Source organism: Chaetodon trifascialis, chromosome 15 (genome assembly GCF_039877785.1).
Source record: "Chaetodon trifascialis isolate fChaTrf1 chromosome 15, fChaTrf1.hap1, whole genome shotgun sequence".
Classification (NCBI taxonomy): domain Eukaryota; kingdom Metazoa; phylum Chordata; class Actinopteri; order Chaetodontiformes; family Chaetodontidae; genus Chaetodon; species Chaetodon trifascialis.
In genome coordinates this window covers 10211867-10237599 of record NC_092070.1, presented here as the reverse complement: position 1 = coordinate 10237599, position 25733 = coordinate 10211867, and the positions used below count along the sequence as shown (strand labels likewise).

Below are 25733 nucleotides of genomic sequence, written 5' to 3'. Positions count from 1 at the left end.
AATCCATTTCCTGCATTCCCTCTGAGATCCCCAGTGATGTTGTAGAAAATGGAAAGTTGTCCCAGCTTGTGGGTGTGCTTTTGTGTATTTTGTGCGTGCGCGCCTGTTTGTTGTGTGTATACAGTGTGTATGAAGACCAGCCCTTTTCAGCTATGTCTGTCTCTTTTCTGTTTGTTCCTTCACCTCCTGGCATCCAGGCAGGGACCCAGTCTCCCAGCTGCATCTATCCCAACTCCATCGCACCATGGGCAGCCTGAGGCTTGGCCACTGGCCCCTGATTCTAGTCCACATCCTTCTCCTGCAAATGCAGCCAGTTGAGGTGCAGGGAGTTGATCCTGTGTCCCAGAAACTACGACGACTCAACGAGCAGGTTGGTTTGAATCAGGCTGCGTGTGTTATGCTAGACCGTTGCAGGATCGTTATATTGTTATGTTGACATTTTTTACAAATCTTTCATATCGTCTGAACAATTAGTGGTACATCAGCTTTAATCAGCTTTAATCAGCTGAAGTAGGCTATCTATTCAATAATTCTCTGATTCTCCTGCAAAAACGTGACTCGCTGCAGCTGCTGGGCTTACTTTATGTTTTTCCATGACTTACTATTGTGCATGTGTTTACACACACGCATGATTTAATGTGTTTAAACCAGCTTTAAAAGCTTTAACATATTTAAATGTAATGTGACGTGTGTTGCATGTAAGATATGTGATAATGATTAATAATTAGCTTCCAAAGTACTTTAGCAAAGAGTTTTAACTCTTTGTCTCTCTCCTACCGTTGTAGGGTTTCGAGATGCTGTATATAATTAGTCACTTTGCAAAAGTATTGTGGGTAGCTGAGTTTTTTTTTTCTTCTTCTGGAGGTTTCAAATATTTTCCTGACCTTCAAATCAATTACCGCACAGCTGCAGAAAGGCTTGTCAAAAGACTTTTCTCTTCTGTCAGTTTCAGCAGTTCCAGGCACTGACCCAGGCCCGTTTGGACATGCTGGCCTTGAACCAGAACAGAAACTCCACGGGGGAGCTGGAGACTCGTATTCAGGCCCTGAGCGACCACTGGCACCACATGTCACAGGACCTCGAACACTTCAAGCACAGCATGACGCAGGAAATAGAGAGTCTCAGGTTAGAGCTTCAGACCAAATACTACATGTTGGACAAATCCCTACTGGTTGTGTACTGTAAGAAGAACAGAATGTAAATGCAAAAAACGTTTTGAGTGGGCGGCTTTTCATTCTAACATCTGTTCTTTTGTGGGCTTGGGAAGTTATGATTGACAGGTTTTGGACCCCATTTCTTCTCATGCAGCAAAAATGTAATAATATTAATACTGTCCACAATTAAAGGTGGAACCTATTGATATATGTTTAAAACTGTATATACAAAGTATTGTGAAATGTATGAAATATTACATATGCAGTACATTTCAGATTTCAATGAACTGATGCTTTTTAGATTTTGTAAAATATATGACAACCACAATAAAACAGAAAGTAAACACTATTTTCCTCCTGTTGATTATATCCCAGAGAGTGGGGTAGGAAACTTGAGAAGAAGAGTAAGCGGATGGAGGGTCGTCTGGCTTTAATTGAGAGGAATGTGAGGGAGAACCGTCGCCACACCCAGAAACAGAAGCCTGATCCTGGTCAGGACTTCTTCAACCTCACCCTGGAGCTCCAGAGCCAAGAGGAAAGGCTGGCCGCTCTTCAGGTGCAGCGTGATGAGCTGCTGGTTGGCCTGAGAGGGTTGCAGGAATCCCTGAAAAACCAGGCGCTGCGTGTCAGCCGGCTGGAGGGCCAGCTCGGGGAGGTCTTGCAGTGGAATGGAGGAGCAACAACCAGAGGGTTGTGGAGGGCAGGAGAGCCCCTCGACTCCAACATCACACCTAGGAAATACTATGAACCACGCAAGAGAGGCCAGACACATAGAGGAGGGAGGCCTGGAAGGATTCTGGATGGACATACCCAACCCAGACTGGAGGGTACCATCTACTCTGAGACTGATAATCACTCACAGGCCACAGGTCAGGCCAGAAACCCCCCACAGCGCCCTCAATTCCAGGGAACACCAAACCAGCTGAAACATTCAAAGGCTAAGAGTCAGAGACCCACACATTACCTAGCCCAGTCTGACCCTGACCATCCCCAGTCACAGATGCAGGTGCAGGCCCAGATAAGGCCTTACCCTATCCAGCAGGAGCAGCTACAGTCTCGCCAGACTGTGCCTTATGCTCATGCTCAGATCCAACCCCAGGTCCAACAACAATCCCAGCCTCAATTATACCATCAGAGACACCATCATTTACACAACCCTAGTCGCCCCTCTTGGCCCCAGCCCCTCTCCCAGGCTCCAACCCAACCTGAACCCATTAAAGACAGACAGAGCAGGACTCACCTGGAGCCACAGCCCCAGTCTTCAGATGCTCTGCCTTGGCCCCAGTCTGAGTCTTATCAGCCCAGGGTGAGTGGGTGGGATGGAGGACAGGAGGAAGAACATGGCACAAAAGTGGAGTTGTCAGTGATTCACAACCTCCTCCAGCTTCCTGTGAGGCAAAAGATCCCTGCACAACCAGTTCCCAAAAAGGATGCAACCAGTAAGTAATAGGTTGTAATTCTATAATAGATTGTGGAGAGAAAGAGAGGGAGGGACGGTAAATCTAGTGTGCTAAGGTGTAATTACATTGTGACGGAGAAATGGCAGTATCAACAATTTTTCTCCAGAAAGACTCACCCCAGTGTCAAATATGCCCCTCAAGTAGGCCCCCTTACATTGAATATTACTTTAAGGTAGAGAAGCCTGAGGTTTGAATTCGTTTTGTATATGTGTGTGAAAAGGAGACTTTCATAGCCTTAAACTTTAACCCAGCCACAAATCAAAATACTTTCAAAAGGATGAGATATTGTCTATTTTGTACCAGGGAGATAAGACTATAAGACTGAATATATCTTTTCTCTCACCCTCTGCAGTCTGTAATGTGGACTCCATACTGTTCTTCCCTACGGCTGCAGCAGAAAACTATGTCACCTTCTCCCTGACTCTCCCCACCCTTCCTGAACTTTCTGTGTGTTTGTGGCTCCGTGTGGAGTCCTCGCATGTTGGCACGCTGCTCTCCTACGCCACAGATGACAACGACAACCAGTTAGTTCTATATGGTCGCAACTCTTCTGCTTCCTCTGCATCGCTCTTTGCTTCTTCTCCATCATTATCCCACCCCTCCTCTTCTGGATTCTCGCCTTCTTCCCATGTCTCCTCTTCCTCCCCCTCCCTGGACTTTGTCATCGGAGACACTGTCTATCGTCCTCTCCCTGTGCCGTCGCTCCTGGATGCTCGCTGGCACCACCTTTGCATTGTCTGGTCCTCCATCCAGGGTCGTTTCTGGCACTACAGTGACCGACGCCTCACCTCTTCAGGCTCCAACTTCAGGAAGGGCTGGGAGATTCCAGGAGGTGGATCAGTGGTGCTGGGCCAGGAACAGGACGTGGTTGGTGGAGGATTTGACCCTGCAGAGGGGTTTTCTGGGCAAGTGGCGGGGTTCAGGGTGTGGAACCGGGTACTGAGTCCTTCGGAGGTGGAAGGGGTGGCAGAAGGACGAGGTGTGCCCAGAGGGGTGGTGCTTGACATGGGAGACATAAAGGAGGTACATGGGGAGGTGCAGCAGGTGGCATGTGAATGCTTAGAGCACTGCATGTGAGTTTCATTCCAAAACATTTCTGTAGGGAATGTTAATTGTCCCTTGCTTACCTTCCTCTGAAAGGCTGAATAAAGACTTTTTCTCTTTTGTATTTAATTGTTTCATGTTCCTTGGATGTGCACACACTAGTATGTTCTTATTGGAGTTAAAGATAGCAGTGGTGGAAGTATTCAGATCCTTTACATAAGTAAAAGTATCTATACCACAATGTGAAAATACTCAATTAAAGTAAAAGTAAAAGACCTAAAGTCTTACTTAAGTAAATGTATGTATGTTGGGTAGTTTAATTGTAGTGATCATCATATGTTTGTCTTGTGAGAACCACATTTCCAGCCTCAGGCCTCATATGTGAGAAAAAAACATGCCGGAAAAGTAAAACTACAAGTCCCGGCAGCCAACGCGCCAAAACGGATATTTTTGGCCCTGCACGCGAGCCGTACAAAACGTCACGAGTTACAGGAATGACCATGGGGAGCTGAGGGACAACAACAGTAGTTAGCCAGCAAAAAACGGCAATATCTGAAATAACTTAGGGACAGTTAGTGCGGCAAGCTACCGCAGGCCACCATGGCCAACATTACGAAGAAAGTGTCGTGGTCTAGCCGAGCCGACGAGTCCGGGGCAACCGGGGAGGGGACCCCGCTGCTCAACGGCTCCGAACAGCCGAGACACTCCAGACAGGTACAGCTAACATGTTTGGCTAAGTTCGCTAACAGCTGATTTGCACACGAAGAAGATGCTGTCTTATGTTTTATGCACTACTATAAGTTTGCGTTCAATGCTGCACGAGTCATGAATGCTTGTGATGAATTTTAATGCATTGCCGCACACACAGCGTTCGTTTTGGGGTGTGTTTTCATGTGTTACCATATGTTTGCAGTTGGCTATTAGAGACAACAACAAGCTTTGTTTAGGACGGAGCTTAATTGCATGGAAGTAATGAAATTAGTGTTAATGTAATTACTTACATGATGCACGTGATTAAATTCAGTTCTCCAGAAAATATTTAGTTAAGCAATCAGATTAGAGAGTTTTGATGAGCTAGTCCTTCCTATAGTTGATACGTGGGCTATTCACTATCTATTTGAAACTGGATAAGACAGTCCGACGGTCCCTTGAGGACATATTAACCTGATAATTATGTGTCAGTGTGACAGCTGTCAAGTAAGTGGAGTAAACGGCCTTTGTTCTTCTCAAGGCATCACATCAGGTTGGATTACAGCCAAGTAATCTGTTCCTGTTAAAGATTTTTATTTTAATCCTGTGCAAGGATGCTTTTATAATGTTAGAGGGAAGAATAACATTAAAAGTCAACATGAAACTCTGATAATGATATGAGACATTAGACCTGCTGTATTTAGACTGAATGAAGTCACCTGTCCAGCTAAAATAGAACCACTGGAAAACCCAAGTTCCTTTTTCCTTTAATGCTGCGACCAGGACCAGTCAGTTACTTCCCACACCATCCGGACCATAGGTGGAAGTAAACTGTTTGCACTTCTTTTGTTAATTTATTTATGTCAGACATTCAATTTGAAAGAAAAAAAAGTAGGCTGTCAAATATGACTAAATGAGCAGTATTTCTGCTTGTGTCGGGCTTCGTTGTACTCAGTTGTCAGCAGAGTGCTGTATCATAGATGTGGTGTTAATGTCTTATACTTCTTGGACTCTGTTACTCTTAACTGGATTGCACCGTCTGTGTGATGTTAAAACATCATCCTGGAAACTGCCACACTCAGCCACGTACATATTTCTGTTGCTGTCTGTGATGTCTGTAGCTGTCTGAAGGACGCAGTATATTTCAGATAGGCAGACTCAGCACGGTGGATTTGGAGGAGGAGATAACATCAGATGAGGTAAAGTCTGGGCTCGAAAGTTCATCGCACTTTTTTTCTCTGTCTGTTGCTCCTGTTGATCATCACTCCATCAAGAATCGTAGCGGCATCTCTCCTAGATTCCTGAAGTGTCATTAGTTCATCCACTAAAATAATTAAGAAACCCACCTATCTACAAACAAACATTGTGAAGTAATCAGATATGTCTTAAAATGACACATACAGCATGTAGGGGGCATTAATAGCTAATGTCATGTGATTTTAGTTAAACTCAGGATGAGTTTGTACACACATGGAGCCTTGAGGCCTGATTTAAGAGATGCAGCATGAGTATGTCTTAAGTCTAATGTGAGAAATCTGACACAGTGACAGTTGACTCATCCAGTCTGCATGAAGGGCACATGTTTGGAAACTGTCTGACAGTTTCCACTATGATGCATTGCAAATGATTAACTGATGCAGACTGTATGTTTGGTAATGTGTTCGACCCCGGCCGCTCAACCGTTTAGCATTGTCAGAAAGGGATCCCACGCACTGGTCATGGATGAAACAAAAAACCAACACACAAAGATTAAGTACAGAGCAACAGGCAGTTTAGCCGAGACCTTATCAAAGCCTCCCTCTGTAAATGTGAAGCCAGAAAGGCGTAAATATGTTTGAATTCACAGACACCAGAGTCAGGTTTAATCTAGTGTATTAGTACAGCTGTTAGCACAGTTACAATAAGTTGAACCAGGCAACCTCCCATAACTAAAACCCAGCACAGGACTGAAGACATCACATCCGTTTCCCTCCATGACAGAAACCATCAGATTCAGCTCTGTTTTCACTGGCTGATGGGAATGTGAGGCCATGCATGTGATTTGTGTGATTGCTGTATGCTGTAGGCAGATGTTTTTTTCCCCCACACATTGCTTTGGCTTGTTTACGGGAATGTCAGCTCTCTCACGTAGCTGCTTGATTTGCTGCTGATTATATGGCTGCACAGATGGGCCATAGCCGCGTGACAGAGGCCCACTTAACGTTGCATGTAAACATGAAATGGAGTATTTCTGAAATGCATGAAGCTGGCTTGTTATGTATGTCAGAAAGCTCTGTTATGCACCAGTGTTTCCTTCAACACCAAATATTTTGCATTAACATTGAAAAACACACCTACGAGAATTTGCCCCGTCTTAGCTTTGGCAATTTTATGCTAAATCTTTTGGAGGAAACACTGGCCCGTTGTTTTTTTTTTCCAACCCCATCATGCTCCAGAATCTAAAGTTAGATAAAGTCTGTCAAACCTGTCCTCTCTTTTTCTTCTAAAGTGGCCTTTGATTAAAAAATGTCTTTCTCTTGTTGTTTCAAATGCTTGTGAGATGCTGCTGCGCTCACTGCTGCTGTATCCAAAATGTGTGATTCCTCTGATGTCAGTAACTCCGTTCCTAGCTCCGTGCAGTCCCTCACATGATTCCACAGGTCAAAGGTTAAAGCTCAGTGTTGGTGTGGTGACCTTTGTTTTTCTGTGTTTTCCCCTGCAGGACTCTCTTAGGGGGCGGCCTAAAGAGATCCCTCATAATGAGAAGCTGCTGTCACTTAAATTTGAGGTAAAACAGCCTGCTTGCCAAACAGAAAGCTGATTATTAGGTGATCTTTGATACCCTGGATTACATTTGATGACACTGTTTTTGATTAAAGCCTCGACAGTGTGTTTGTCTTTGTGTAGAATTTGGACCTCTCCAACTTCACTGACTCCCTGTAGGAGTTTAAAAAAAAAGGCTGGTATTGCAAAATAAACGTCAGTAACATGAATATAGAAAATGCACCTGAGGTCACAAAACCCAAACAGCACGATGGTGCAACAAAGGGGCCAATAATCTTCTCAAGCAGACTGGGAACTGGCAACAGTTGATCAAATCAGATTTGTATTACCATATTTTTGGTATGTGGTCAAGTTGCTGACATTGATCTGAAAAGTATACGCACATGAGTTAATGTTCAGTTTTGTCAGGTTGTCAGTGTTTATCATGAAGCATTGAAGAGTAAAATTAAACATTATTGGCATTTGCCTTTGCTGATTAGTTCTATTTATTTTGCTGTGTTTGTGTTATTCCAGAGTCTGGACTATGATAACATTGAGAACCAGCTGTTTCTGGAGGAGGAGAGGAGGATGAGTTACATGGTAAGCAGAGTGGGAGTCATCTGAATATATGTTATACTGCTTCAGTATTTTACTGTGTATAAATCTGCGTTTTCCTTCTTCTCCTCTGCTCTCATTCTCTCACCTCTCCACCTCTGTTTCATCTCTCCTTGCTTTTTCCTGTATCTCCTCATCTTGTACTGTATTTTCAGGGTTTTCGCTGTCTGGAGATCAGCCGCTGGGTGGTCTGCGGTCTAATTGGCTTTCTGACCGGCCTCATCGCCTGTTTCATCGACATCGTGGTGGAGCAGCTGGCTGGGATTAAATACCAAGTGGTTAAAGAGAGTATCCTGAAGATTTGTACAAGATCCACCAGAGTCAGAGCAACTTGCTACCACCAGATGGCGCTGCTTTACAGCGCGGGGACAGTACAGTAACTCAGTAACTAATGTAACTCCCAGGAAATAGGACGTCTAGCATCATAAGGTTTAAAATAACTTCTCTTTAACCTGTCTGGAAGGAAAGAGTAGCCTCTGTTATTATGTACCAGCGTAGGTGATAGTCAATCATCCTTCCAGTCATAACTTTCATTGAAATGGTGTTAATGTCTCCACCTTGTGTTGTTCATAAGAATGTGGTCATGTTATAGGGAGATATAAGGGCCCCCAAACTTTCCTTGACCTCTGGCCCCTCACAGACATAGAGAGGTTTACAGAGGTGGGCGGCCTGTCAATCTCTCTCATCCTCTGGGCTGTGTTAAACTCCGTCTTCGTCATGGTGGGGGCCATCATAGTTGCATGTTTTGAGGTAAGGCTTGAGGAGAAATAATGTGACCTTTCTGTAATAATCACAACTTCTGCTTTGGAAGCTCAATTCCTGTCTTCATTTCAGTCGTCTTCCACTTTTGCGTGTTCCTCGAGTGTGAAATACTGGATTTAGAAGAAGTGTGTCATAAAAGCGTTGCATGTCTTAATGACAAGTCATTCAAACAGATGTGGAAGTGAAAAGTAATTGGGCAATAGCATGTACCAGTTCAACTCGATGTGTAATACTGAAAATTTGTCAAGATGAATGCTTCTGTATTCCCGCCGCTGTGGTTAGCCACGGTTTATTAGCTGCTCAGCAGGAGCAGCTGAGGGTTTTTAAATAAGTTTCCTCCTGCGACCACACTGATCAAAGAAGTGGTTCAATTTGGATTTGTATTACCACAAATGTTCAATGTTGGCTGTTAATGCCGTTTCATGTGATAACCAGAGAGTGAATGTTTCTAGTTTCATTCTGAATATGCAAACACCACCATTCCCTGTTCACATCTTCAGATATTGCTGCTGTAATCATAAATACTTTACCCCTCACCTCTTCCTGTGTCTCCTCCAGCCCATCGCAGCAGGAAGTGGTATTCCTCAGATAAAATGTTACTTGAATGGAGTGAAGATTCCCAGGGTGGTACGACTCAAGGTACAGACACATTAAACACACACACACACACACACACACACACACACACACACACACACACACACACACACACACACACAAAAGAATGGATGTATTTGAATCACTGTTTCTGAACAGCAAGGGTTGTCATATCCTTAACATTTTGTGTGTTTCTCATCTGCAGACACTGGTGGTGAAAGTGTGTGGCGTCATCTGCTCCGTGGTTGGTGGTCTTGCTGTTGGAAAGGTAAACATTAACCCCCGCTGACTGCCCCAAGTCTTATTCAGAACATTTACAAACCTCCTCATGTGCACACCGTAGGGCTGGGCGATATGGCTGAAAACTGTATCACGATATAAGTGTTTTATATTGATCGATATCGATAATTATTGATATTTTTTAGGACTTATTTAAAATAAGGACCAGGAGAAAAATACATTAAATTTAAACATTTTTATTTTAAATATAAGCCTTCCTCTGATTATAATCCCCTCAGCTATCAAGACAGAAAGGAAAGGAAATGCAACACAACCATGGAAAACACTCAAATAATAAATGTAAAAAAAGTGTAAAAATATAAACAGAGAGAAACCTGAAAACTTTTTTTCTGCAGGTTTAGTGCAGAAAGGTCAGAAGCTGATTCACCCTCTGGTGAATAAAATGTTTTCAGATATGTGCAGTGTTTTGTAAACATAGCAGAAACTGAGGTAGACTTGACATCTGTAACATACTAACAAACAAACAAACAAACATGATAGACAGTAGAGTAACACTGACTGAACTATAAAACCAGCCTAGACATATGAACAACTTTAGTCACTCTTCTTACTCTAAACATACATGAACTATTCAATTATATTTTTATTGCAAGTGTGTTTAAGAAAAAAAAAGCACTGTAAGCAGGCAGTGTAAGAGATGTTTATAACCTGGCTTCTCCACAGTGCTCAGTGAAGCATATCTTTAGCTATATGATATGCTGCTGCCTCCGTTACGTCTTTGTGCCTTTTAGATGATTTGTCATCAGGCACTGAAGCAGATACCTCTGCATGGTGGTCTGCTGGTTGTGTGGTGGTGCTGCGGTTGCAGATGTTGTTGTTGCTGACTTTCCCTGTTTTATCGACAATTTCTTCGCCCGCTGCAGCGCTCACTTTCTATTTCTCATCTCACTCCTCGTGTTAGCGTGTCTCTCTCACTGATCAGCGATTATTCCCTACGTTGCTCGGTTACCTGAGAGCGAGTGCCTTTGTTCATGCAACCATCCTTGCTTTGCAACTTCTGGTTTCTTCCGATGAAGAAAAAAAAAAATCCAATGTTTTATCGAACACATTTTTTGTTGATATTGATTATGTGTCTATCGCAAGATATATCGTTATCGTTTTATCGCCCAGCCCCAGCACACCGTACACTAATGTTTTGTGCCCTCATAGTTGGAAATGTAATTGTTTTAGATCATTCCCATTCTAAGTTGCATGAATTGCCTTTGTCTATATAACTATTAATTCCCTTTCATTGCTGTCCTCTTGTTTACCCACAATCCCTTTAGGAAGGGCCCATGATTCACTCTGGCGCTGTTGTAGCTGCTGGAGTGTCCCAGGGCAGGAGCACCTCTTTAAAGAGAGACTTCAAGGTGTGTGTGTGTGTGTGTGTGTGTGTGTGTGTGTGTGTGTCTGTGCGCGCACGTGTGTGTTCGCCTCTATAATGTCCCCAAAACTGATGAAAACCTAACGTGTGTGTGTGTGTGTGTGTGTGTGTGTGTGTGTGTGTGTGTGTGTGTGTGTGTGTGTGTGTGTGTGTGTGTGTGTGTGTGTGTGTGTGTATTTGTAGATCTTTGAGTACTTCCGGAGAGACACAGAAAAACGGGACTTTGTGTCTGCCGGAGCTGCTGCTGGAGTTTCGGCTGCGTTTGGAGCACCAGTCGGTAAAGACATGGCAACTTTACAGGAACAGTAGAAACATGTGCTTTGTTTTTAATCTGCCTTAGTTGTGTGGGCAGTTCGGCAGCTATAAAGGCAACAGTCCAACAGCATGGCAGCATGCCTGAACTGAAGACAAAGAAACCTCTGAGGAAACTCCCTGTTAGGCGCTTGTTCTCCAGCGAATAGGAAGAGCAGCATACCGTGTCTAGAAGTTGACCGATATGTAATGCTCATATCATGTTGCTCTTTTTTTCATCATACAAGTTGATAGTAACAAATGATTTTCCACCATAGTTTACTAATATACTGGTATACTCTTATTACTACTAATATAAAATTTCATTCTGCTGTATGTGCTATTAACAAGGTCTTAAATTAAATTGAATTTGATGAACACAGCAGAAACCTTTCCATCAAGTGTCTCACCCGAACTAGCTTTTTGATGAATGCTTGTTGTGATAGTAAAGTTGCAGGGAAATCGCTGCCTTTTCCTGCAAAAACGTTGACCAGTAGTTGGAAATGCTTCACAGACTGTGTCTCAGTGTGATCATCAGGGGAACAGAAGTTTGTGTTTTAACTCATGTGAACCCAGTCAATGTTCAGCTCATGCTGCGCGCTGATCGTCCACACACTGTGGAGGATGCCGTGCGATGCTTCCAGCTAACTTGGCATTTTCTCAAAATGGCTGATTTTGTCTCTTTGGTGGACAGGCGGTGTTCTGTTCTCTCTGGAGGAGGGAGCCTCTTTCTGGAACCAGATGCTGACGTGGAGGATAGTAAGTCACACTGTCCTGTGCACCCCTTCATACACTCATTCATGTCATGTGGTGCTGTCAAGGTTGAAGGATGAGGATGGCTAATTGTGTTTTTTGTTTCCTTCCTTTTCATTTCTCACCTTCCTCCCTGTTTCTGCATCTTCATCTGCAGTTCTTTGCCTCCATGATCTCTACCTTCACCCTGAACTTCTTCCTCAGTATCTATCACAACAACCCAGGAGACCTTTCCAACCCAGGTCTCATCAACTTTGGACGCTTTGAGAGTGATGTGAGAAACGTATATATTGTGTATTTTTGCAGCTTTATGTTGTTTGTTAGTCAGTGTAAAAGATGACGTGATGTAATTTTGTCCTTTTTCAGAGTGTGGCCTACAACCTTTATGAGATTCCCTTATTCATTGCTATGGGAGCTATAGGTAAAAACAATTTGTTCTGTTCTATTCTTCACAGGATGCATTTGACTCAAGTTTAACTCAGGAGAAATTAGCTCATTCCTCACATCAAGTGTGAAACATGACAGCCTGTGTGTGTGTGTGTGTGTGTGTGTGTGTGTGTGTGTGTGTGTGTGTGTGTGTGTGTGTGTGTGTGTGTGTGTGTGTGTGTGTGTGTGTGGTTTCTGTTTTCATCCCTCTCCTGTGCAGGTGGACTACTGGGAGCTCTGTTCAATGTTCTCAACTACTGGCTGACCATCTTCAGGATCAGGTGAGGCTTAGAAAGGGATGAAATGCTGTCAAGTCTTAAACACATTGTCATCAACCTGAGGAAAACAGTTTGAACAAAAGGTCAGGCGACACACGAGGAGTTGCTTTGTATGTGCAGTATGCCAAGAAAAACAACGCACAGAGGCATGAAGGCTTTGCTGTCAGAGGCAGGATGAGGTGCAAGACGGGGAAATGTTCAGACGCTATCTTGTGATCGAAGTGTTTAAAAATAGACGATGTGAGCAGATATGCTCACTGGGAGACTCTGTGCTGGGAGGAGACTTCTGCGAAGACACCCATAGTTCCTGCTTCCTTGTTTGAAGCTGGAATGTCCATGTGTACAAGTTTCATGATTGATGATTTGGAAAGCTGTTCTAACACACACACAGAAAAAGACTATCCAGACGTTAGTAGTATATGTTGTAGACTTTATGCCTCTGTGCCAGCATGGCATGTTTTCACTTTGTCTGTTTGACGTCCATCTCAATATTATGAACGCAGTAATCTCAGAAAAATCAAGGATGAACTGATTATAATTTGGTGGTCACACAACACATTTTTAACCGTTACTCAAGAATTCATTCATTCTCTGAAAATTCATACAGTTAACTGTATAACAAAGACAGTATGAAATAAAAAAAAACAAAAAATATTGTCATATTGATGGACATGCTACAGACAGAATGAGAGCAATATTATATTAAACACTGCCAATTGTGTTGTAATGTACATGGTGAATTATGGAAAAATGGTTATTAAGCTGTAGAGTTCTTAAGGTTAAAGATGATATCCTACATGGTATTTGGTTTGCCTTACAAAGTGGTGAGAGTGGTGAAGTCAAGGTGACTCTGTCTGTAGTATGATGATGGAGATATTAACCTTTGGTTCAAGGGTATGGATCCACTGAGTCTGCATGGTGACGCATATGGTAATTCATTCATTTGTGAATTATACCTCAGTGTATTTTGCCTGAGAATAGAATGAATATGCCGCTTAATATACAGTAATTTAGTAGTTGTAGCCGTAATTTGCCAGTGGCAGAACAAATATTTACACGATTATGAGCCGAGGCTTTGTCCTTAATGTTTGACACACAGAGAGTGAGTGCAAGGATAAAGTCTGTATTTGTGTTACACTTCATAACAGTCATTGATTCCACTTGACATTTATGCTGCCATGTTGCCTGAAGACACAAAGTGGCAGAGTTGTCAGAGAAGCTTTGTTTTCCACTCAGCTGTTTTCATTGCACCCAGAGTCGCCCCCACCGTCACTCGGGCTGAGGCTGACAATACGTCATTGTTTTGGAAGTTTCTGGTTCATTGAAGCCATTATGCGTTGGACTTGAAGACTTTCCCTTTGTGTGTGTGTGTCTGTCCGTGTGTGCGTGTTACAGGTATGTTCATCGCCCTTGCTTGCAAGTGATGGAGGCCATGTTGGTCGCTGCAGTGACTGCAACAGTGTCGTTCACCATGATTTACTTCTCCAATGACTGTCAGCCTCTGGATCCAGATCACACTGAAGAGTATCCACTGCAGGTACACACACACAAACATACACACCTCTAACAAATGTCACATGTCTGAACACAATCTCTTTATGACTTTTCTAGTTCTAGATGATGGTGTGTAATTAAGCTCAGACTGGGAAAGTCACTCAAATGTTGTCATAGTCATGTGTCAGCGCGCTTTTAAAATGAACACTTTGATCATGATCTCAGGAACAAGTGCAGATTCAGAACAGATACGCCCTCCTCACTGTGAATCTTGGGCTTTGTTGAGACTTCAAGCAGATCAGGTTTATTTTCCAGATGTGTTGCCAGTGATGCAATAAACACTTTGGAAATGCACGTCAAACCTTCCAAACGTGGCTTAGATCAGATGAACTAAGTAGCATTCCATGTCTGGATACGATCTGCTTAGCCAGAAAACAGAGTTGGGCCTTGATGCTTCCTGTTGTTGTCAGAAAGTACCGTTTCAGTTCAGTAAGCTTTACCAGCATTCATGTCAGAGGAACAATATTACCAAAGCATCTAAGAAAAGAACATGTTTGACATTCATGGTCCCCAGAGGATGAATCCTGCTGACTTTCCACCAACCTGCGGTGTGAGTGACACGTCTCAGCAATTATTGGATAGAATGCCATGAGATTTGATACACACATTCATGTTCCCCACGGGATGAACTGCAGTAACTTTGGTGACCTTTCATCTAGGGCCACCAACAGGTCAAACCTGACACTAATGACATTCCCGTCAGCCTCAGCTGTACTTTATGTTTAGCCTTGATTAGCTAACACTAAGATGATTAACATGGTAAACATTACATATGCTTCACGTCAGCATGTTAGCATTGTCGTAGTGAGCATATTAGCATGCTTATTTATCATTTAGCTAAAAAGCATCTTTTTTCCTAAGTGTTGCCTCACTCTTGACTCTTAGTTCAAATAATAGAGGCGATGCTGAATAAACTTCAATGTTTAGCAAAATCTTATATTTAGATGAAGAAAGTTCAACCTCATCATTCATCAGATTCTGTGCACTTTGGACCACTGATCCAAGACACAAGATGTGGTCAATCCTTTGTTGATCCTTATCTTTTCTAATGTGTGTCAGCTGGTAGATAGCATGTGAAGCTATGCCAAGGACACGAAAACAGGAAAGACGGCTCTTTGTGTCTCCTCTGCTTTCTTTTGTTGTTTCACTATTATCATTCTCTCTCTCTCTCTCTCTCTCTCTCTCTCTCTCTCTCTCTCTCTCTCTCTCTCTCTCTCTCTTTTAGTTGTTCTGTGCAGATGGGGAGTATAACTCCATGGCAACAGCCTTCTTCAACACTCCTGAGAGAAGTGTTCGTAGCCTCTTCCACAACCAGCCAGGTGAAGCTGTTGGCTTGCTAAAACAATTTACGAACACGTGCACCAGATGTTTATTCCCCGTTGTTTCCTCTATGTGCCCAAGTGACGGGAAACAGGACGTTAATGAATATTATTGTGCTCATTTATCATTTCCTTACGTCGCCTTCTGCTTCCTCTCTTTCTTAAAGGAACCTACAATCCGTTGACGCTGGGTTTGTTCACTCTGACGTATTTCTTTCTGGCGTGTTGGACCTACGGCCTGGCGGTGTCTGCCGGAGTTTTCATCCCATCACTGCTGATAGGAGCAGCCTGGGGGAGGCTGTTTGGAATTCTGCTGGCCTCCATCACCTCCACTGGCTCGGTTAGTGTGTGTGTGTGTGCGTGCGTGCGTGCGTGCGTGCGCGTGCGTGCGTGTGTGCAGTATGCTTTGCTCTGTAGCACAAGGACAACACCTGTCAGCTCCTGTATTGAAAACAGGCCATATTATGGTTAGAGAAGACTCCAGCCTTTTTTCTTTTCTTTTCGGATTTCCTGAAGAAGAGTTGTTGAGTAGAGGTCTTCCTCTTGAATTAAACTAATATTCCAGGTGTTATGACGTGCTGTTTGACTTTGCTGTGCTTTCTGTTAGATCTGGGCTGATCCCGGGAAATATGCCCTGATTGGAGCTGCAGCTCAGTTAGGTGAGTTCATCCTCACCATGTTGCCATTTTTTAAGAAACAAGAAATGCACCATAATATTCTGACCACGGTGACACATGCACAACCAGTCTCATCTCAACTCCATCCATCTCCGCAGGTGGCATTGTGAGGATGACTCTCAGTTTGACTGTCATCATGGTGGAGGCTACAGGAAACGTCACATATGGCCTTCCCATCATGCTCGTCCTCATGACTGCCAAAATAGTAGGAGACTACTTTGTAGAGGTGAGTAAAGAGGTACACCTCCCTCGGTGTCCCAATTCAATCCAGAAAGGAGCCAACAAACTCCCAGCAGTTTGACGTCTGACTGTGTGTATAGTATCATTTCCTGTTGGTATGAAGCTGTAAAGTATGTTGATTTCTTAGTATTCTACAAAGACATGTCTGCAGTGTGTACTGTATACAGTTGACATGTTGTATAGATTTGGGACACAGTGTCAGTAAGCTGTCTTTTCCTGCTTCAGGGTCTGTATGATATCCACATCAAGCTGCAGAGCGTTCCCTTCCTGCACTGGGAGGCTCCTGCCACCTCCCACTGGCTGACCGCCAGGTAAGCTCCCGTCTGTTGGTTTGTGGCTGAGTGAGGACCATTGTGATTGGATGATTCTTAAAGCATAATCAGAACATTCAAGGACCTAAGAGAGTTGGTGTTTACTTCATGTGTTCAGTGTTATTCAGTGACTTATATCCCTTTGTGAGTGAACTGTGATTTTAGATTTTCACTGACACTTTCTCACTTTCTCTCGTCGCTAACATCCAGAGAAGTGATGAGTTCTCCGGTCACCTGCTTGAACAGGATAGAGAAGGTGGGAACCATCGTGGATGTCCTCAGCAACACATCTACCAATCACAACGGCTTCCCAGTGGTCGTGCAGGTGACTGGCAGTGACGAGGTGTGTTGTTAATTGAGTGTGTTTGCTTTGATAGCATGTCTTCAGCCAAATGGAAAGAAAACATCCAAAATACACGTTGTGGTGTTTATGTCTTCTATCTTTTGAAAAATGGCACAGACAGCAGTAAATGACAGAACTGGCACTGGACAGTCTGAAAATACTGTACCAGAAAGGGATTAAGAATAATCTCACAGAATGGAATAGAAAGTTTTCCTTTCATTAATCTCAACTCCTTTTCTTCTCTCCCGCTCAGCCAGCGAAGCTCTGCGGCCTCATCCTCCGCTCTCAGCTCATCGTTCTTCTCAAGCACAAGGTAACAGCAGCGATAGGACAAAGACGTTGACAGTATTTTCACACACTTCCTCGGTGTGGTGGTTTTAATGGAGTCCCTGCTACGTCCCGGCAGATGTTCGTGGAGTTGGCCCGGTCCCGGCTGACCCAGAGGAAGCTCCAGCTGAAGGACTTCAGGGACGCCTATCCCCGCTTCCCCCCGATCCAGAGCATCCACGTCTCCCAGGACGAGAGGGAGTGTATGATGGACCTCACTGAGTTCATGAACGCGACTCCTTACACTGTCCCACAGGTGACACACACATAAGCCCAAGTTTTTAACTTGTGGCCGTCACACAGATGCTGTGATGCTGTTCTTACACTGCTCTGTTAAGGTGTCATTTACTAAATCTTACCTTCTTTTGTGTTAAAGCCTTTCAGAGGTTTTATTTCGAGGTCAAAGTTTTGTTTCAAACACTGTATAAGCAGAAGTTAAAAGAGGCGTTTTTCTTGCAGGAAACGTCTCTGCCTCGTGTGTTTAAGCTGTTCAGAGCGCTGGGCCTCAGACACCTGGTGGTGGTGGATGATGAGAACAGGGTAAGCCTGAGTGTCTTTTTTATCTCCCTGTGTGTTGTTAGCCTTCATGAGAACATCTCTTCACGTTGTTTAACGATCACTTTCATGTTGCTGATGCTGCGATGATGATGATGATGATGATGATGATGATGATGATGATGATGATGATGATGATGATGATGATGATTGTTCTGAAGTCACATTCTTTGGTTTGTGGCCCCCTGCAGGTGGTTGGACTGGTGACCAGGAAAGACTTGGCCAGATATCACCTGGGAAAACACGGACTGGAGGAACTTCAGCTGGCCCAGACATAGTACACACACACACACACACACACACACACACACACACACACACACACATCCATGAGCTGTGACCACCTGATGCCTCGTAAGCTGTTGACCACCAGCTATGCAGCCTAAAAGGACAACCATTAAAGGCCAACCAGAGGTCTCTATCATTCTTCGATGCCAAAATGATCACCATGACAACACAAGGAAACCCATATACAGACTTGGCTCGTTAGTGAAGACTGTTCTTGGTGTAAAAATTTGAAGGCAACATGACAAGTTTGCTCTGTTCAGTCTGTGTGAGGTGATTTACTTGGAAAGGATTCTCAGCCCCAGACTTACATCATCATCATTATTATTATTATTATTATTATTATTATTATTATTATTTATTCTAGTTGTGTGAGGCATCAAATGGCACCTTAGAACAGGGCTTTGGTAACTTGTTTGCGTTGTTGTCAAGTAAAGTCAGAGTGACTGCTGGGCGAGAGGGAGACTCAATTCGATGTGTGTTTGCTGCTAAATTGTTTTGTTCACGCAAACATCTGCACCTAGAAATCTCTGTCTGCTCTTCATCTTACTCTGCCTCCTCAACAACTTGTGAACAGTTCAACATTACTTCCCTCATCAAGTACTGTTCTGATAATGCGGTGGTACATTATAACATTGATTAATCACCTTTTTAAAGAATTCAAACGGATGATTTTTACGTCATGCTGTTGAACTGAAGGAGACATTTTGAGTGTGTTGGTTTGCTTTGAACACCTGATTTTGAGTGCAGGTTCAAGAGTCGCTTCATATTTGGTCAGCTTTGCTGACTGATTAATGTCCTCTTTGGCGATGTTAGAAGAGTTAGTGTTTTCCATTCTTGTGTAGTTTTGCACTGAGTGAATGCTGTTATTTATTGTTGATGCTGAACCCTTGTTTTAACTTTAAATGTGTGATCTGGGTCCTACATGTCCCATAATTCAAGACAACAGAGAGGAGACTTGATGGCCGGCTGATTATTCATGAGTCTTGTCTCATTTTGCCACGACATGTGAGGCAGTTTTAGCAAGAGATCTGTTGTGAAACAGAGAAGCAGGTCCTTCCTTCTTTCTGTCGGCTTTAATGAGCATATATATACATATATATTTGTACTACTGTCAGTAAAAAATGGATTGATACTCGGAGGTACGAGCATCATTTTCACTCCTCCAAATGTTTGCACTTCGACCTACTACTGAAAAAAAAAGTCTCTTCGTTGAGAAATATCCACAAGTGTCCCTCCTGAAGCTCAATATGAATGTAAACTGTTGTTTACCACATCTCTTCTGTTTAAACCAATCAGTTTATTCCTGCCCAGTCAGGCCACCACACGAAACACACACACTCTCTTTTCCAATTATTTTATTTTGTCAATTTCTAACTCGAAGCATTTCTTCAAGCGATCAGTGTTATTTTGTTTCTCTTTGTGCACTTCATTGGCTTTGCTCTTGATTTTTTTGTCTCGTTTTTTTTTGGTCTCTGTTTTGTTGCACAGTTCCAGATGCTCAAATATAAACTATGCTCGATTTTATAACCACTGGATAAACCTTTTGTGAATTAATAAAGTTGAAATTTATCTAATGTTGTTTATCTGTTTAATCTGAAGACATATAAACCAGCTTTGCCAGATGACCTCAGACTGCAGACCTTATTTCCCTTAAAGAATTGTGACTTTTACACCTGGCGGTAACAGATGCTGTAGTTCCCTGAGCAATGACGTTCCAACTATGCCGAAGCTGGTTTTTGTGTTGCAACCATGAATGAATATGATTTCTTGTGCAGCATCAACCCAAAGTATTTGAGTACAACAAATACTTAGACACACACACCTGCCCACCCCTCACATCACTTCTCTCATTGGCCACTAGATGTCAGAAATAGGACAGATAAAAATACTTTGTTCCACCCATACGTGCCGGCATGACCGAGATGCAAGCCAAAATTCTTGGGGGGTGCAATCAGAGTAGGGGGTATGGGTGTAAGACTTCACTAAACCAGTTTCTGTTGCTCAGTAATGTCCCACTTTACATTAAGATGAATACTGTCTAATTATTTTCTGGTCAGTTATTTGCACTTCTTCACTTCTCCACTAGTTTCTACACAGCTGCTGCTTTTCTTGAAAAAGAGCTAAATGATGTCTACTTCACTCAAAAATTTTAAGAGGCATAAATTCATATAAAAAATACCATAATCCACAATGCAAATTAATCCAGAGAACCTGTTATAACTGTGTTTTCAAACACAATGCAGGAAGGAGCATGAGTACAGCCTGACATCACCTATTTTTAGCAGCTTTACACATGTTAAAAAAAAAAAACAAGAAAGAAAGAAACTGCATATAGGCCTGACTCCATTAGTCATGACAGTGTGACAGTGAGCCAGCATGCACAACACCAGGACCCCAAAACTCAAGCAGCTTAATGGAGTTCAGCCATCATTCATTTTCATATTTACTGTGAGACGTCAAAAATGTCCTTGTGTTAAATGAATCAGCATTTCAGCACATTGTCCTCTTCAGAATAAAAGTCTTTAGTCATCTGAGTGACATCTGAGCGCCAATGTGAAAATACTTCATTACAAGTCAAAGTCCTGTATTGGAAATGTCAGCCGAGGCCTGCTGAGTGTTTTATCAGGGTTCTCCTGTTGGGGTCTGCATGACTGAAGCCTGGGGGGCTCCTTACGCTGAGACACTCTTTATGACACCATCCAGGACTACTTTGTTCAAGCACACATTTTATAGATGCCACTCATCCCACTGGGGACCGCTGCTGCTGCTGATTTATATTTCCATAAAGCAATATGGATATAATGGGTTTATAGCGCTGCTTGCTTTAGGACAGACAGGAGGAGGACGTGCTGCTGACACTGACAGGGGTGATTGGTAGGGCAAGGCAGCGATATTAAATCAGTTTTTACTGTCGTTAACCATTTTAAAGTGACGGGGTTGTACAAAGAGGCTCTTTTTCCAGTTTAAGGGGAGAGAAACACCTCAGTGCTGCGTGATTTCATTCAAAGAGCCGAATGACTCGTGCTTGGCTATTGTGAAATTATTTTCTATAAAGTGAAATCTCTTTAAAATAATCACTGTTAGTCATCATTTTATTATATTATAGCTCACAGCACAGTGTTAAAAGAAGCGCAGTGCTGGTATTCTCAAGCAATACTCTTTCACAAATAGAAGTCCCACATTCAAAATTTTACTGACTAACTAGTAACTAAAGCTTTGAAATAAGTACAATAGAGTAAGAAGTACATCATTTCCCTCTGAAAAGTAGTAGTAGAGGTATGAAATAGCATGAAATGGACAGTAAAGTACAAGTACCTCGAGCTTGTACTTAATGCACTTGCATGTAGTTTCTTTCCACCACTGCAATGAGCAATCATGGACACTGTCAAACAGATCAGATTCGAGTTTATTACTGCCCTGCTTCGCTCCCCATCAGTGAGTGAGCCTGCAGAGCCTGAACCTGTCGGGCAGCTCTCGTTTACCCTTCAGGCTCACAGATGGATTGCAGACTATGTTTCCATGGCCTCTGCCTTTAAACTTTCAGCCTACAGACAAAATAAGCTAAGACTGTTATTATAGGCAGGAATGTTCCAGTTAGTGCAAAATGTAACACACACACAGGAGGAGAGGGGTGGACCTGCTGTCAACTCTTAGGGTATTAAAGTCGTCTGTCAGTGTCACAAATAAGCTGCGAGACGAGACGCCGCTTCTGCAACCACAACTTTTGCGAACGCCCTCTCATCCTCATCTGAAAAGGTAAACTTAATTTTAAATATGAGTAGATTTAGAAATTATAAAACCAAATGCACAGTGATCAGGTTCAGAATTGGGACTGGTGGTTTTGTGGTACATAAGATGATGATTTTGATGAAATGGGGTAACCACACTGTAAGAAATGACATTCCTGTTTAGTTATGTCACCTTGTTTATTCTATTAAAGTTAATGTACTGTGATATGTGTTGAATATCAAACTCAACTTTTTAGGTTTTTGCACTTTTGAACTCAAAATCATTCATTGACTTTACTCTGAGAATTGTCAGGGTTAAACTTTGTTAGCTGATGATCAAATTAATAGATGAATTATAAATAAAACAAATAAAATCAGGAGTTTGTAGACTGAAACAATGCAATAGAACCGTTGTAACTCCATTCAAATTCTGTGATGGCGATATATGAAAGAATTTACTGTGGACTGAGTCAGTGGACTACATCATGAGGCGGAAGAACACCGACAACTTTTGTCTGACTTTGTGCCCAGAGCACCGCAGGAGCAAGGATAAACTGAGGCAAGTATCCCTCGGTTTTTTGCATTATTTTGTTTTAGGCCTGAAATGCTTACAGTTGCAGATCTAATTTCAAAAGTTAAATGTACGCTAACATTGATAGCATTCTAGTTTCCGAAAGCCAGTCACTAAAAGCCTTTGACTCCACTTTGACTCATACATCTGTAGTCTACTGCAACTTAAAGTTATTGTTACACAGCGCAGGCATGCACAGGTGACTCTTTGTGTGGGAAGCTAGCTAAGGTTTCCTCTGCTGTTTATCAAATCCACTGGTCTTATGTTCCTGAAAAGACCAGCTGCAGTCTAGATTTATTTATATTCATAGGACTTGAAGCAAAGCATTATTTTTTAAATAAGACTGTTCGTGATGACTAATTTCAGTAATTTCAGGATTATTTTGTGCACTTTGGAAATGACACACCTGCTTGGGAAGGTGTGTGTTTTAGATGTTGGGCTCAGGAATGTTCTACACCCCATGTGATGAGACTTTATCACTCTCCTCCACTGTTGACGTACATGGGACAAATCAGAATCAGAAAAGCTTTATTGCCAAGTATGATTTTACACATACGAGGAATTTGCTTTGGTGAGGTTGGTGCATGACACATCTATTAGAAAGAAGCTATTAAAAAAGTAAAAATATAACAGTAAAAAATATAACAATAAGTAAAAAAATATATAACAATAGTAGAAAATATAACAATAAGTAAAAAATATAACAGTATAAATATATATACACAAGTCTGTTTTGTTGGGGTTTTTTTTGTTACAGAAGTAGTCTGAGCACAAAGCACAAGGATATGTTATGCGTTCAGTCGGGCACACAAGTGAGCTGCCAGACTTGCAAAATACTGGAAATCTGTCTTTTGGGTGGACACATGACATTTATTGTTGAACCATTCACAGAGGCTTTTTGGAGCGTCCTAGGTGTTTTCAGCTCACCAAAAAGCTCACCTGTGGCGCCCCTAGTCATCAGTCCTGATCCTCTGAATGACTACATCCCACTGGCTGCCGACACAGCTGAAGGAAATCTGCTGGTCACTGCTTGAGACATGTATGATGAATCTATTACGATGGCTTACTGTTACATTTTTGGTGTTTTATACTCTTGATGTATCTGAAGATATTGCAGTAGCAGTGTTAAAGATAAATGTAATGAGTGTTCCTGATAATTGCCTATGCCTTTCATTAAAATTACAACTTTACTGATAATGTTGAAGAAGTCATTTTAATTCATTGAAACAAATTGGAGACATGAATTTCACTCACGATCATTAATCAATACTGGAACTGTTTATATTTACTCATATACTGTTTCTGTCTAAATGACCTTGTATAATGTACTGAATTTACAGTATGTGTCTGTGCATTCATGCCAATATATGAGTACTTACAAAATCCAACTGACAAGAAAACACGAGTGGTGCTTTGAGCTAAATGCTAACCTCAGCATGCTTACGATGACAATGCTAGCATGCTGGTTCTGCAGACAAGTAGAAGGTTTACCATGTTCACTATGTTCGTTTAACACGTTACCATGCTAACATTTGCTAATTAGCACTAAAGACAAAGCACAGCTGAGGCTGATGAGAATTAGTTTTGTGTGACTTTCTGTGTGTGTAGTTACGGAATGTGTGTGTTTATCATGGTGTACTGTGCAGTCTGTGGTTATTCAATTCAATTTTCAATTTTATTCATATAGTGCCAAATCACAACAGAAGTTGTCTCAGGACGCTTTCCATACAGAGCTGGTACAGGCCGAGCTCTTTTATCTACAGAGACCCAACAATTCCCCCATGAGCAAGCACTTGGCGACAGTGGCGAGGAAAAACGTCTATGTTATGTGTCCCATTACTGATAATAATACCCTGTGAAGTTCCACTTATCTCAAACCTGAAACACACAGTACAAAAAAAGCCTCTGACACATTCCTTCATCCCCTGACAAACCTGATTCTCACCCGCAATCCCTCCATACTTATCCAGTCACTGCTTGACAAGCACCTTTGTACTTATCCACCATTTCCATTGACTACCTTTACTACATGAAGTTATTATTCATTCCCTCAGAGAATTAGCATCTGACTTATTCAGTCATTCTCATTCTGACTAAATCAGGCGGTTATGGTTGAATACACTCCAAATGAGTCGGGCTATTCTTTCCACATGAAGCAGAGATAAATGCTCCCACCCAACGTGATGTCGGAAAACCATTTAGACACTGCTTATGCACACACCCCAAGTGTATAGCTGTATGTGTGTGTGAATGTGTGTGTGTGTGTGTGAGAGAGAGAGAGAGAGAGAAAGCAATTACCAGAGAACATGTACCCCCATCTTAACGGAATAATTTACCAAATCAGTGCAGATTATGCTTGCAAATCCGTGTGATATCAGTCCATGAATTCAATTTGAGGTGTGTTCATGTGTGATTATTGTTTTTCTGCGGCCGTCAGCGCTGCCGTGCACCTTATTGAGATCATAAAGCAACTTTTGGCCGTGATCTTATTGACTGCAAGAGAGATAATGAACCAGGGACAACAGGAGCTTGAAACGAGCCTTTAACAGCTAGTTGTGGTTTTGCGACGGGCAGTTCAGTGACGACAACTTGTTGGTTTTTACTATGCATGTTTGTGTATGAATTCAACAAAAGGGGTATAACGTGCTCACTAGTGAGCTTTAGACATGCTGATAGGGGGATTTTGTTACTTCCAGACAGAAAAAGGCTAGCTATTTCCCCATATTCCAGCTGTTATGCTAAGCTAAGCTAACTGGCTGCTAGCAATAGCCTCATATTTACTGTGTGAGCATAAGAGTGGTGTCAGCAAGACAGCCAAAATTACTAAAATATCAAGTTATTGCTTTCATGCTGGCCTGCGTGCATTTGTATTTAATTGTTAATCTGATGGTGAAACGTTGTTTAGTCTTTATTGTCACTGCCCAGTTTTATTTATACGCAGTATACATATCGCTATATTTAGCTGCGTATGGGCCTAAACAGATGAGTGATGCACTCTTTCAGCTGAGGGTTGAACGACTGACTTCACGTTATGAAGATAATACCTCGGCACAGCAGGTCCTCGCCGGTGCCTGTCGAGCATTTTATCAGGGTTTTCCTGTTGGAGTAAAAAATGTGGGTCTGCGTGGCTGAACCCTGGGGGGCTCCTTACGCTGAGACACTCTTTATGACACCATCCAGGACTACTTTGTTCAAGCACACATTTTATAGATGCCACTCATCCCACCGGGGACCGCTGCTGCTGCTGCTGATTTATATTTCCATAAAGCAATATGGATATAATGGGTTTATAGTGCTGCTTGCTTTAGGACAGACAGGAGGAGGACGTGCTGCTGACACTGACAG

At 42.5% G+C, this 25733-nt stretch overlaps 2 protein-coding genes across 3 annotated transcripts; both read left to right on the top strand.

Moving 5' to 3' along the window:
• The first annotated feature begins 222 nt into the window (after positions 1–222).
• Positions 223–3691, top strand: ptx4 (pentraxin 4, long). Its single transcript, XM_070981753.1, has 5 exons — positions 223–370; positions 947–1125; positions 1530–2593; positions 2967–3159; positions 3247–3691. The coding sequence occupies exons 1-5, from the start codon at positions 245–247 to the stop codon at positions 3689–3691; spliced, it is 2007 nt and encodes a 668-aa protein (XP_070837854.1). The 5' UTR covers positions 223–244.
• A 440-nt stretch (positions 3692–4131) lies between these two features.
• clcn7 (chloride channel 7) lies at positions 4132–19663 on the top strand. Of its 2 annotated transcripts, XM_070981667.1 has the most exons (25): positions 4132–4372; positions 5470–5547; positions 7050–7115; positions 7625–7690; positions 7861–7993; positions 8346–8455; positions 9026–9106; positions 9270–9332; positions 10630–10713; positions 10911–11004; positions 11713–11777; positions 11929–12045; positions 12138–12192; positions 12418–12478; positions 13871–14012; positions 15255–15348; positions 15516–15688; positions 15956–16007; positions 16124–16251; positions 16491–16576; positions 16787–16919; positions 17173–17232; positions 17326–17502; positions 17706–17786; positions 17993–19663. In XM_070981667.1, the coding sequence occupies exons 1-25, from the start codon at positions 4259–4261 to the stop codon at positions 18077–18079; spliced, it is 2400 nt and encodes a 799-aa protein (XP_070837768.1). In that variant the 5' UTR covers positions 4132–4258; the 3' UTR covers positions 18080–19663. The 2 variants fall into 2 exon arrangements, with proteins under 2 accessions (XP_070837768.1, XP_070837769.1); XM_070981668.1 differs by lacking the exon at positions 5470–5547 and having other exon boundaries at positions 4142–4372.
• Positions 19664–25733: the final 6070 nt, after the last annotated feature.